The sequence below is a fragment of the Canis aureus genome, chromosome 1, assembly GCF_053574225.1.
Source record: "Canis aureus isolate CA01 chromosome 1, VMU_Caureus_v.1.0, whole genome shotgun sequence".
Classification (NCBI taxonomy): Eukaryota; Metazoa; Chordata; class Mammalia; order Carnivora; family Canidae; genus Canis; species Canis aureus.
Window position 1 is genome coordinate 108,202,950 of NC_135611.1, and position 12,754 is coordinate 108,215,703.

Here is a 12,754-nt window from a genome sequence, read left to right on the forward strand (position 1 = left end):
CCGCAGGGCCGGGTCGCGACCACCTGCTCCCGCTGCTCACTCGGAGCCCCTCTCCAGGCACCTGCTTCTGTCAGTCCGCGGGTGGCTGCCCCGCCCGACCCCGAGGCCCCAGGACGCGGAGGAGGAGCGACCCAGGGAACCCCGACGTTCGCCCCGCCCCAGCCCCTCCCAGCTTGTGCTCCCGCCCCTTCTCAGGGTCCCAGGCGGGGCTCCTGTCCGCCCCCCAACCCCGCGCCTCGTCCTCAGGCCCCAGGCACGCCCTCGAAAGGGGCGTCCTAGGCGCTCCCAGCTGGTGGGGCGGAGCCTGAGGCCTCCAGCCTAGACCAGGGACTCAACCCGCTCCAGAGCACCGCTGCGCTGAGCCCACCTGGTGAGAAGCCCCTGGGATGAGGGGTGGGGGGAGCCCACCTTAACTCCTCTGCACCTCTCTGGTCCCAGTCCCTTCCTCACAGACCAGGGTGGCTGACACCCACCCACCCACTCCCTTCTCAAATGCAGGTGGCAGAGACCCTTCCATTCCCCAGGAACCTACCAGGTAGCTCTCCCCTCTTGATCAAGGGTGTTGGATTCTAGCCCCTTCGGAGTGTTGAGCTCTGTCCCTTCAGCCCCTTTTCCTTCCTCTCCTTTCACAGGCCCAGGGGTCTCCTTTCATAGATCCCAATCTTTCCTCCTCCAGGCTCCAGGAATTGGGGCCCTCAAAGTCAGGAGTCCCCTCTCCCAGCCCTTCCTTCTTCAGGATCCAGAAGTTATGGCTCAAGGCCTCTCCTATTCCTAAGCCTCTGAGGCCCTTTCCCTGCTGCCTTCACACGCAGGGACAGCCTCCTGACCTCCACTCTGACCCTGCCTCCGGTGGGGGCCCTGTCCTCCCCTCAGTCCAGGTCTCCATCCCAGCCTTGGCAATGACTCTCGCAACTTCCTCTCAGCGCTCCCAAATCATTCGCTCCAAGTTCAGATCTGGTGAGAGGCTTCTCTCTGCATGTAGGGAAGGGGTCTTCTGGGGTCCTGGGATCAAATGCTCTTAACTCTGGCAGTGTGTATGGTGGGTGAGGCAGAGGGAGGGGGTCATGGGGCCCACAAGGCAGGTGTTTTCTGTGCAAAAGGTCACTTGTGTATAAAAGAGGCCCCAACAAATGGGTTCCATTTTGATGGCTCTGTGAGTGTGCAAATGGCCAATAATCAATGTTCCTGTAAACAGAGAGGAGTGGGTGGCTAAGATGGAGAATCAGGTACTGCCAAGGAACAGGGGCCTAAATTGATCTGTGTGCAAAATGGAGGAGTTCGCAGAGTGGGGATTTTGGTGTGAGCAATGTGGGAGTGCTGGTGAGGGGCCAGTGAGCTACCAAACCTTGGATGTGTCAAAGGCTGTATTTTAGGTCCTAAGGTGGACTGAGAGCGTGCAAGTGAGTGGCACTGGATGTCAGTCCCTGAAGGGCATATGAGTGTGCAAACAAGGATGCTCACGTGGCTGGGTTGGTGCAAAGACACCAGTGAGCAAACAGCAAAGTGTGCCAGAGAATGCACGCGAAATGTGCAGAGAGAACCCCACTCCAGAACTGGAAGCCAAATCCTGAATGTGCAAATTAGTGTCAAGGTGGCCGAGTGGGTGCCAAGGCAGAGCGAGCCAAGGATGAAGTGTGTCAAAGGGTACAAGTGCATAAAAGTGACATAGGTGCCAGAAGGAGAGCCCAAGGAAGTGTGTGTGCAGAGAGGGTAAGTGCAGGGAGGCCCAGGGGCACACAGAAGGGAGCAGGCTCGTGGGCACTGGAGCACGTGGACAAGAAGAGGTGAAGTACAAATGGGTGCGGCTGCCAAGATGAGGATCGTGCCTTGGGTGGGGTGGGCACACGCTGGGGAAGGGGGCAGGTGGAGCTGGGGGGCAGGGCTAGCCTCCTGCCTGCACACTGGCTGGCTCCTAGTCCCAGAACAGCTCTGGCAGGGAGCAAGGAGCAGGCGGGAGGCCCGGGAAAGGGAACAGACTGCTGGCCCACCCGCCTGCATGGGGTGTGTAAGGGGGCTGGGCACGCGTGTCCTGCCAACAACTGCAGCTCACACCGCCTGCCAGGCCAGGCTCCTGGACACTCCCTTCCCGCCTTTCTCCTCCCACCTCCCTCCTTCCTCCATAGTGCTCCAGCTTCGGATCCACAGGCGGTATCAGGACCCAAGTAAGTGTGGGGCCCTGACAGGGAGGGGGATGGAGGCCTGATACCCCTGGGGTACCCGGGAGGGCAGCTACAAGATATCCCACACTGGTTCCTGAGCCTCAGTCCCTATGCCAGGGATACGCTGAAACCCTAGCCTGTCCTTTCCCGAGAACCCAAGAGTATGGGTCCCTGGCCACCCCACCCCTAAAAGCTCTGCTTGCTGCTCTGTGACTTCTCTCACTCCAATAAAATGCATGAATCCAGATCCTGTTTCTTTGGAGAAGACAGGCATCCCAGACTCCACACTTGGCACACATAAAGAATCTCAGGATGTGGCTTTCAGCTTCTCTCTCTCCTCAAGAACCAGGAGTGCTGGCCCCACCCCTGTCCCAGCAAAACTCCCCTCACCCCAAATCTGTGATCCTTAGCTACCACACCCCTAGGTGACTAAGGACAATCCCTGCCTTTTTTTTTTCTTTTTTAAGATTTTATTTATTTATTCATGAAAGACACACACACACAGAGGCAGGGTCATAGGCAGAGGGAGAAGCAGGCTCCCTGTGGGGAGCCTGATTGGGGACTTGATCCCAGGACCCCCAGGATCACGACCTGAGCGAAAGGCAGATGCTCAACCACTGAGCCACCCTGATGCCCCAATTCCTGCCTTTCTTGAGAATAGAAAAGGCTGGAACCTTTGCCCTGAGATCCAGGAGCCTGGGCACTCAGCTGCTACCACTGGGGTTTCCCTCCCTGGGCCTGCCCTCCCACATGGGGGAGGGGGGGCAGTGATGGGCTGAGGCCTCCAGGGCCCTCCTTCCCACACAGCCTTGCTCCTGTCTGCCTGGCTTGCTGTCTACAGGCCTCTCAGGGTCCTTCACCACCTCTCCAGTCTTGGATCCAGACCCGTGGGTCTCAACCACAGGCCCCGCTCTGGCCCCCAGAGCCCCGGCCCCAGTCTCGCCCTCGGGCCTCACCCCTTTCCTCCTCAGCCCTGGGGACCTGCTCCCTGAATCAGAATACGGCACTTGGAGGTCCCTGAAGGTGAGTCTCCATCGAGTGAGAAGTACCCCGGAGAATCTAGCATTGGTCGTCCTTGCTGCTGCCCTTTCTGCTCCTTTTAATGGTGGTGGCAAGCTGACACCATACTTTGCATGAGGCTCTGGGGCAGGAGAGTGGGGACGGAGCTGAAGCTCCATATGACATCACACCTGCTTTTTCAGGAGTCTCCCAAGATCTCCCAACACTGGAGAAAGCCCAAGCCAAAGGGGAACTTGACATATCACCAGTACATACCCCCAGGGCGGAGACAAGGGTCCAGGGTAGACCCCCCGGCCAAAGAGTTGGCCCTGGGTCCCCCTGGACCACCTCTGTGGGAAGGGACAAACTCACAGCAGCCACCTCCCAGGTATGATCCCTGTTTTTGTTCTCTGGGGGGAAATTCAGACCCCGGTGCACCCTCCTCCCTCAAACCGAGTCCAAGAGCAGGGGGACTCCAGCCCCCAACCCGTTCCTCCCCTAGAAGACAGCCTCTGGTTCCTCCTGTCCTGTGCACAGGAATTAGCCTCTTCGGAGACCCAGGGGTCTGGACCCTCTCCTTCCTTTTCACAAGCCCCTGCCGCCTTTGAGAACCTGGGGACGCCCTGCCTCTCTCCTCCCCCTCTAACCGCGGTTCCCCTCCCCCACGACTACCGCCAGGATGAAGCCCACTGCCCTCACTCCCTCCCCACCTGGAGTCCCCCGCCCCTCACCCCCTCCACACAAGCTGGAACTTCAGACCCTTAAACTGGAGGAGCTGACGGTGAGCGAGCATGGGGGGTAACGTCCCAGGCTGGCCCTCCCCTCGGTGGGTACCCGTAAGTCTAACCCCGCAGCCTCTGCCCCATCAGGGACCCAGGAGCCCGGCTCCCCAGTGCCTCCCCTCGCGGCTTCCAAATGTCTATCCCCAGCTCCTGCCTGCGCCCCGGAGCCCTCCCAGCACGGCCTCTTCCCCCCCACCCGCCCAGGTCTCAGAGCTCCGGCAGCAGCTGCGCCTGCAGGGCCTCCCGGTGTCTGGGACTAAGTCGATGCTCCTGGAGCGCATGCGCGGCGGCGCCCTGCCCCGCGAGCGGCCGAAGCCGCGGCGCGAGGACGGTCCCGCGGGTGCTCCCTGGCCGCGCCTCAGGCCCAAGGCTCTGGGAGCCGTCCGGCGGCAGGGCTCGGTGAGGGCGGGGCTACGCGCGTGTGGACCAGTGAGGAGAAGACAAAGCGGGACGGGGCGGGAAGTCGAAAGAAGACTAGCCAATGGGATGTGGGGGGCGTGGTTAAGAGCAAAATGGGAGGATCCGAGGGAAGAGAAGCCAATGAGAATACAGGGCGGCACCGAGGGCGGGCCGGGAAGGGGCCAAGGGGCGGAGCCACAGGTGGCGAGGGGTGGGGTTGCGCCCGGTGGGCGTGGCTTATGGGAGCCCCTCTGTGCGGTTCTAGCTCAAGGCGAGCCCAAATTCTTGCGCTCCGCCTCCTGCACGTGCCGCGGAAACCCCTGCGACTTCTCCGGCTCCCGCTCCGGCTCCGGCTCCGGCTCCGGCTCCGGCTCCCGCTCTCGCTGCGGCTCCGGCACCGACCCCTTCCTCGGCACCGCCCGCAGCGGCCCTGACACTGGAGGAGGAGCTGCAGGAAGCCATCCGCCGGGCGCAGGTGCGTGGGGGCGGGCAAGGGGTCTCGGTCAGGATGGGGCGGGATCCTGGCTCACGCAGCTTCTGCCCGTCCGCAGTTGCTTCCCAACCGCGGCATTGAGGACATCCTGGAGGATCAAGTGGAGCCTGAAGGTAAGAGTCGAACTTCTAGACTGAGGTTCTGGAGTTCTAGTCCAAGAGAGGAAGGGGTTGGGGTCTGAAGTCTTGGGTTGCAGGGAGGAGTGGGCTGGGGACTTAGATTTCTGGAAACGAGGAATAACGGAGTGAGGTGCGGGTCTCTGCCTTCCTAAGCTCACACTCCATTCCTTTTCCTGCAGACCCGCTGCCCCCCATTCCCCTGGACTTCCCCGGCTCCTTCGACGTGCTGTCCCCCTCCCCGGACTCTGAAGGCCTCTCATCTGTCTTCTCTTCCTCACTCCCATCCCCCACAAACTCCCCGTCCCTCTCTCCCAGGGGCCCCACAGACTCCTTGGACTGGCTGGAGGCTCTGAGTGGGGGTCCCCTGCTAGGCTGTGGCCCCCCAGCCCCCAGCATCTTCTCTGCTGACTTATCGGACTCCAGTGGCAAGCGGCTGTGGGACCTCCTGGAGGATCCATGGTGATGGATTCTGGGGTTTCCAGGGACGGACAGCTGGTGGGGGTAGGAAGGTCACAGAGACAGACTTCCCAGGGAGAGGTTGGGACAACCGGCAGAGCCCCTCCCACCACCGACACAGAATCAGAGATGACTCTCCTCCCCACCTGGCCCCTGAACTGCTGCTGACATGCCAACCGCCTGACTCTTGCCTGCCTGACCTCCATATGATCCCCTCGGTAGCTGTGTGGTTGGGGGCAGGGAGGTGTCACTTGCTGCTGGCCAGGGCAAACAAGCTGCTTGCTGCTTCCTTCGGAGACCTCTTGGATGTCTTTGTTCCCACCTTCTTCTCTCCCATGCCACCAACTAGATGGGAGTCTGGAAGGTGGTCTGTGTTTTTTGGATGTAGGAGGGGGGCAGGGAAGAGTGGAGAGGGAGAATAGGGAGCCAGAGCCTTGGCTTCTGGTTGGAAGAGAGAATATCAGAAGCGCTGCTGTGTCTGAGGTCAGATTCTCTTGGAAGCAGAGCCCGAGACAAAAATCACATGCCCATGATTTTCTAAAGAAATGCTCCAAGGAGAAACCAAAAAGGAGCAGAGGAAACTGGACAGTGAAGGGGAAGACTAGCAAGCGTATAACTTCAGGTGAGGTCCCAATCTCTCCGAGACCCTGTGGGGAGCTCTGGAGGATAAATTAAGTTGCAGACTTTCCTGCCCTGAGGCAAAGGGAGCTAGGCTTTTGAGGCAGACGGAGATCCCTGTTTGGGTTTTCTATTGCTGAATAACAAGCTTCCCCCAAAGTTAGAGTCATTTTTCTCTTTCTTTTATTTTAGATTTTATTTATTTATTCATGAGAGACACAGAGAGAGAAGCAGAGACATAGGCAGAAGGAGAAGTAGGCTCCCTGCGGGGAGCCCTATGCAGGACCCTAGGATCACAACCTGAGCTGAAGGCAGACACTCAACCACTGAGCCCCCCAGGTGTCCCCAAAGTTAGAGTCTTAAAATAATAACTGTTTGTGATCACTCACAATTTCATGGGCTGACTGGCTCAGCAAAGCAATTCTGAGGCACCATATGACCAGGGCTGTAGCCATTTTAGGGTCCAACTGGGCTGGAAAATCCAAGATGGCTCAGACATGTCTAGCACCTTGCCAGGAATGGCAAGTAGGCTGGAGTCAGCTCGGCTGCAGGACATCTGCACTCCTGTTTATCTCTGAGTGGCCTCAGTGCTCCCCCTCTCCACGTGGTCTCTCCAGCAGGGTACCTGGACTCCCTCCATGGTAGCTCAGGGTCCTCCAAAGTGAGTATTACTCATGGGGGAAACAGAAGCTGCCAGTCTCATAAAGACTGAGCACAGAAATGGCCCAGTGTCACCTTCAACACATTCCATTGGCTAATTCAAGTCAGGCTGGCTGATTATGGGAGGGGACTATGCTGATGTATGAACGTTGGGGGCATGGTCATTGGGGACCATATTTGGAGATTCCACTATCCCCCTCTCCTCATCAGTTTTGGGCCATGGGTCATGAGGACAGAGGGGGTATAGACTCCCAGGTACCTTGAACCTCACGGCAGTCCTGGGAAGAAGGTCCCAGAGTAGGCCATTAGCAGCAAAGTCTTGCAAAATGTAGGTTTTATTGTTATTCAGGTGTGGGGAAGCCAAGGATCAGATTGAAAAGATCCTTTGTTGGGATGCCTGGGTGGCTCAGGTTATGAGTCTAGTGCCTGACTTGTGATCTCAGCTCAAGTCTCCATCTCAGGGTCATGAGTTCAAGTCCCGTGTTGGGCTCCACACTGGGCGTGGAACCTACTTTAAAAAAAAAAAAAAAAGTTTGTTATTCTTACAGATTCCCAAAGAAGGGGGTGTGTCAAGCACTTGAGGGAAGTGCCCACGTTCTCAGGAGGACGAAGGGGAAGGTGGAGCTCTGGGCAAGAGACTATTGTGGTTTCTCAGGGAAGGAACAGGGGAGGCAGGGTAAGTGGGCTGGCTCTGGGGTTTCGGGGTTGTCCCTAGATGTCTGGAATGTGGTCCTGGAGTGCTTAGGCAAAGGGATAGTGGCCCAGAGTCTAAGAGCTCATAAAGGATAGTGGTTGGGGGTCTGGGCTCTGGATTGGTTGGTTTCCATGTGCAAGGCATGCTCCTGACTGAGCCCTTGATCATCTCTGGGAATTGGCTGTCCCTGGGAAGGGCAGTCCCTCAGACGTCAAAGCACATGCAGGAAATAAAAAGCCATAATGAATGCATAGAACACATAGATGAGAGCCTGGGTATACAGAGCCTGGGAGAGGGTTTAGGTGGAAAAGGACCTCAGATCAGTGACCGGTGACCGGACCCAGAGCCAGTGACTTCCCCTTGTCTGGCTGTCCATTTTCTCACGTGTCCCTACAGCCCAGTGTGGACGAAATACTGTACTCACTGAGACTTCCTATGAGCTGGACCTGGCATGGGAGACATGCTGGCAAATATGAATCACCATTATTAGCTGCTGATCCATGATTATTCTAGGTCCCCGATGTTGTAAACCCTGGCGGGCATTAGAGATTCACCACAGAACAGGCAAGGGAACAAGAGCACTTTACCACGAGGCAAAGGCAATCGGGTAGGATTTGTCATCCTCACTTTGCCCATGAGATTGTGGAAGACCAGAGGTGTGGGGAGCACTGTGCCCAATGCCACACAGATGAAAGGTGTTGGAGAGGCACTTTAAGTCAGGTTCATGAGTCCAGCTTGTGCCCTTGGAGTTGAAGAAATAGAGCCTCGGTCTCTGCTCTGGTGAAGCTCAGACATTTGCACAAATAGAGTTCCAGTGTAGGGTGATGAGTGTTTTCACAGCAAAGGGGCTGTAACTCCTAGAAAGTACCAGAAGCCGTGGGGAAAAGACAGGGTGGTCAGAGGAGTGGCCTGGGGGAGGTCAAGACTGTGCAGAATTTGGGGCTGGAGGCCTGTGGCAGCTGAGGCCTGTGGGGGCCTTCTTGTCAAGCTGAAAATTGGTGCTCAAGGGGCGCCATCAGCCCTGGAAAGATTAAGAAGGGGTGTGGTGGGGCCTCGGTCTATCTCCATCTCTGCCTGACTCTGAGCTTGTGACTCTCTGTTCCCATCTCTCCTGTGTCCAGAGGAGATCAATCCCAGAGGGAGTCAGGGCTAGCGGGGAGTGGGTAAGGAATTCTCTGGTAGGTGGAGATTTGAAAGACATGCACAGGCTTGGGTCTTGGGTCGAGTGTGCACGTTTGAACCCAGAGACAGGGATCCCTGAGTGGCGCAGCGGTTTGGCGCCTGCCTTTGGCACAGGGCGCGATCCTGGAGACCCGGGATCGAATCCCGCGTCGGGCTCCCGGTGCATGGAGCCTGCTTCTCCCTCTGCGTGTGTCTCTGCCTCTCTCGCTCTCTCTCTCTCTCTCTCTCTCTGTGACTATCATAAATAAAAATTAAAAAAAAAAAATTAACCCAGAGACAGAAGAGCTTGGACCCTACATTCCCTACCACCTGTCACCCAACCCTTCTCCAGACATTCCGGTTGTTCCCTCCTGCCCCCAGGGAGAGGGCTGGGTTGCCCCACAAGGTCTGGACCACAGTGGAGGCACAGGAAGATGGGGAGAGCAGCCCCAGGGGAGCCCCAGTGCCATGTTGCCATCCCCTGAGCTCAGCAGACACATGAGAAAGACCTAGAATATATTTGACAAATTACCCAAATTTTCAATTCATTTGATAGACGTATTCTCGAGAAGGATACATTGAGTAGACTGGACAATATATTTTATTTTATTTTTTCTCTTTCTCCTCCTCCCCTTCCCCTTTCTGTTCCTCCCTCCCTCCCTGTCTGTGTTACCACATACCTAGTCTGCTGCTTCCAATCACTGACTTCCATTCGGCATTTTACCTCCACCTATTTTCCCTCTACGCACACCTTGAGGGGATGACCCCCTAGCATCCAACTCCACCAGCCATCCCAAGACCATCACCATCCATCATCACCACCACCACCACCACCATCATCATCGAGCACAGCCCTGTACAGAGCATGAAAGGATTTCCCTGGGAAACACCCCCAGGAGTGGATGATGCAGGGGCAGGTGCCACAATGGCTGAAAGTTTCATCTCTGGGGCCAGATCGATCTAGGTGGACTCATCTCTCCATCACTCTATGTGGCCTATAGCAACCAATTTAACCTCCCTGGCCTTAGTATTCTCATCTTTTTTTTTTTTTTTTTTAATTTATTTTTTATTGGTGTTCAATTTACTAACATACAGAATAACCCCCAGTGCCCGTCACCCATTCATTCCCACCCCCCGCCCAGTATTCTCATCTTTATGATGGGGACAAGAGCACTAGTTCTTTCTCCTTGGGGTTGACTGAGAAATAAATGAGTTAATGTATGCAGATCACTTAGAACCATGCCTGGCATAGGACAGGTCCGCATTAGGTTGTAGCAGTTGTCATTGACCCCTGGAATGGATTGACTTCCACTCCTCTGTTGCGTGGCTGCATCCATGTGTGGTGCCAAACCTGCGTTCAGACTTTGAGCCCAGCCCTTACCTGGCAGGGGACCCCAGACAAGCCCTTTCTCCTCTTTGCCCTCATAGAAGGCCTCACTCCTATGTATTTTCTCAAGAGAAATGGTAACTTGTGGGGTTTTGTTGTTGTTTTGTTTTTTGTTTGTTTTTTTAGCTTGTATTTATTTATTCATGATAGACACACAGAGAGGCAGAGACACAGGCAGAGGGAGAAGCAGGCTCCATGCAGGGAGCCTGACTCAGGACTCGATCCCAGGTCTCCAGGATCATGCCCTGAGCCAAACACAGACGCTCAACCACTGAGCCAGCCAGGTGCCCTAATAACCTATGTTTACACAGAGATTTATACACCAGTGTTGATAACAGCATTATTCACTATAGCCCCAAACTGGAAATAACCTGAGTACACATCAAATAAAGACACAGATTGACGACCCGTGGCACATCTGCACAGTGGAGTACTTCTCAGCGGTGAAAAGACTGGAAGTGATTGATTCCTGCAAGAATGTAGAGGAATCTCAGAAACATGATGAGAAATGAGAGAAACATGATGAGAAATGAGAGAAACATGATGATTCTTTAAAAATTAGGAGAGCATTTTCATCACCATTGAAAGAAACTCCATACCCATTAGCAATCACTGCCCATTTTTTTCCTCAAACCTCTCTTCCCTCCCCCTCGGCTTCCACTGATCAGTTGTCTCTATGGATTTGTCTACTCTGACGTTTCCTATAAATGAGATTATATGTGGCCCATTGTATGTGGCTTCTTTCACGCAGCATAATGTTTTCATGCTGTTACAGGTTGTAGCAGTTGTTGGCACTTTGCTTTTCACAGCTGAATAATGTTCCATCGTATGGATCCGCCTCATTTTGTTTATCCCTTCATACGCTTGAGTTGCTGCGTGGTTTGGGCTGTCATGATCAGTGCGGCTGTGAAGTGGGTGAATATTGTTTAGAAATTGTATTTTCAGGGCACCTGGGTGGCTCAGCAGTTGGGCATCTGCCTTCGGCTCAGGTCATGATCCTGGGGTCCAGGATCGAGTCCCACATCGGGCTCCCTGCAGGGAGCCTGCATCTCCCTCTGCCTATGTCTCTGCCTCTCTCTGTGTCTCTCTCATGAATAAAAAAATAAAATCTTAAAAAAAAAAAAAAAAGATTTCCTGCGCTATAGCCAATAGTGATGAATACAAGGACATTCTCCGTAGCATTATTTGTAGTAGAAAAAAAAAAAAGAGGAACCACAAAAATACCTTTAGTTGGAGTATGTATATATCATAATCAATGTCTACAATGGAATCTCTTGCAACTACCAAAGAGATCCGGAAAGATGTTTACTGCATAAAAGACTAATAAAGGAAAAGCAACTTGCTGAAGTTTGCTTAATTCCATATTTGCAAGAAATAAAAAAGATGAATAAACTTTATATTTATTTATTTTATTCTTAAAGATTTTATTTATTTATTCATGAGAGAGAGAGAGAGAAAGAGAGAGAGGCAGAGGGAGAAGCAGGCTCCATGCAGGGAGCCCGACGACGTAGGACTCGATCCTGGGTCTCCAGGATCACACTCTGGGCTGAAGGGGGCGCTAAACCGCTGAGCCACCGGCGCTGCCCAGATTTATTAATTTTAAAGTTAAGGTTTAGTAAAGGCGCCTGGTTGGCTCAGTCGGTGGAGCGTGCGACTCATGATAATGGATGGTGAGTTCGAACACCGTAGAGATGACTTAAATAAAAATTTAATTTAAAAAACCCTACAGGGATCCCTGGGTGGCGCAGCGGTTTGGCGCCTGCCTTTGGCCCAGAGCGCGATCCTGGAGCCCCGGGATCGAGTCCCACGTCGGGCTCCTGGTGCATGGAGCCTGCTTCTCCCTCTGCCTGTGTCTCTGCCTCTCTCTCTCTCTCTGTGACTATCATAAATAATAAATAAATACCCTACAAAAAAAGCATTTAAGGCTTAAATTTATGTTGTTTTTCTTTTAAAGGCTTGCTTTCACCCCCTCCAGGTGGCTCGTTATTTGTTAAGAATCCATCTTTTCGCCACTACTTTGCAGAGCTACCCTCAACATATGTTAAATTACCAAATGGGTTTCTGTCTATTTCTGACATTTCTAGGCAGTGACTTGATTTTCCATATGCTAGGATCACATTGTTTTTATTTATTGAGGATTTTTTAAAAGACTTTATTTATTTATTTAAATAATAATTTAAATGAGAACACAAGTGAGCGAGAGCAGGAGCAGGGGGCAGGGCAGAGGGAGAAGCATATGCCCTGCTGAGCCCGGGGCCCCACAAGGGGCTCCATCCCAGGATCCCCGGGATGACGACCCAAGCCGAAAGCAGACGCTCAACCAACTGAGCCACTCAGGTGCCCCTATTTATTGAGGGTTAACATTATTTTAAAATATATGCTAGAATCTGTCCTCCTCAGCACTCTTTCCTTTTGGAATATTTACAGTAGTTATTCTATTGCTTAACTTGTTTGTTTTTTGGTATAAAAAGAAGTTTCTGGCCCTAAAATAAAAACATGGGAGTCCCTTTATATACAGTATATGAAGCCATGAAATTCTCCAGGGAGAACAAGGGGCCAGGGACAGAACCCTAGGGAGTGTCAGTACTTGAACATAATTTAAATGAAAACGAAAGAAAAGCAGCAGCTAGCATTCTACTGAAGTTTGGTTAAGTGAAGAAACTCCACAAAGCCACCAGAAACAACTCTCCACTTCCCTACTTTCTTAGGTGCTACAGTGGTTTCCAGGGCCACTGTAGCAAAGCACCCCAAACTCAGTGGCTTCAACAACAGAAATTGATTGTCTCAAAGTCCTGAGGCCAGAAATCTGATATAATCAGATGTCAAG

At 53.6% G+C, this 12,754-nt stretch overlaps 1 protein-coding gene across 5 annotated transcripts; it reads left to right on the top strand.

Moving 5' to 3' along the window:
- Nucleotides 1-179: 179 nt before the first annotated feature.
- MAMSTR (MEF2 activating motif and SAP domain containing transcriptional regulator) lies at nucleotides 180-11,845 on the top strand. 5 transcript variants are annotated; one of them, XM_077846359.1, is made up of 11 exons: nucleotides 180-370; nucleotides 499-535; nucleotides 633-957; nucleotides 2,124-2,162; nucleotides 3,001-3,182; nucleotides 3,362-3,546; nucleotides 3,837-3,939; nucleotides 4,145-4,339; nucleotides 4,605-4,814; nucleotides 4,891-4,945; nucleotides 5,131-11,845. In XM_077846359.1, exons 3-11 carry the CDS (start codon nucleotides 900-902, stop codon nucleotides 5,412-5,414), a joined length of 1,311 nt encoding a protein of 436 aa, XP_077702485.1. In that variant the 5' UTR covers nucleotides 180-370; nucleotides 499-535; nucleotides 633-899; the 3' UTR covers nucleotides 5,415-11,845. The 5 variants fall into 5 exon arrangements, with proteins under 5 accessions (XP_077702485.1, XP_077702491.1, XP_077702493.1 ...); XM_077846365.1 differs by having other exon boundaries at nucleotides 813-957; XM_077846367.1 differs by lacking the exon at nucleotides 499-535 and having other exon boundaries at nucleotides 813-957.
- The last annotated feature ends 909 nt before the right edge of the window (nucleotides 11,846-12,754 follow it).

What these genes read in the sequence shown, in the direction of transcription:
- MAMSTR (XM_077846349.1), top strand. Translation starts at nt 1,997, where the DNA reads ATGGGGTGTGTAAGGGGGCTGGGCACGCGTGTCCTGCCAACAACTGCA. An exon ending in TCACAGCAGCCACCTCCCAG is followed by an intron (nt 3,547 to 3,836) that starts GTATGATCCCTG and finishes GACTACCGCCAG; the next exon opens with GATGAAGCCCACTGCCCTCA. An exon ending in TTAAACTGGAGGAGCTGACG is followed by an intron (nt 3,940 to 4,144) that starts GTGAGCGAGCAT and finishes CCACCCGCCCAG; the next exon opens with GTCTCAGAGCTCCGGCAGCA.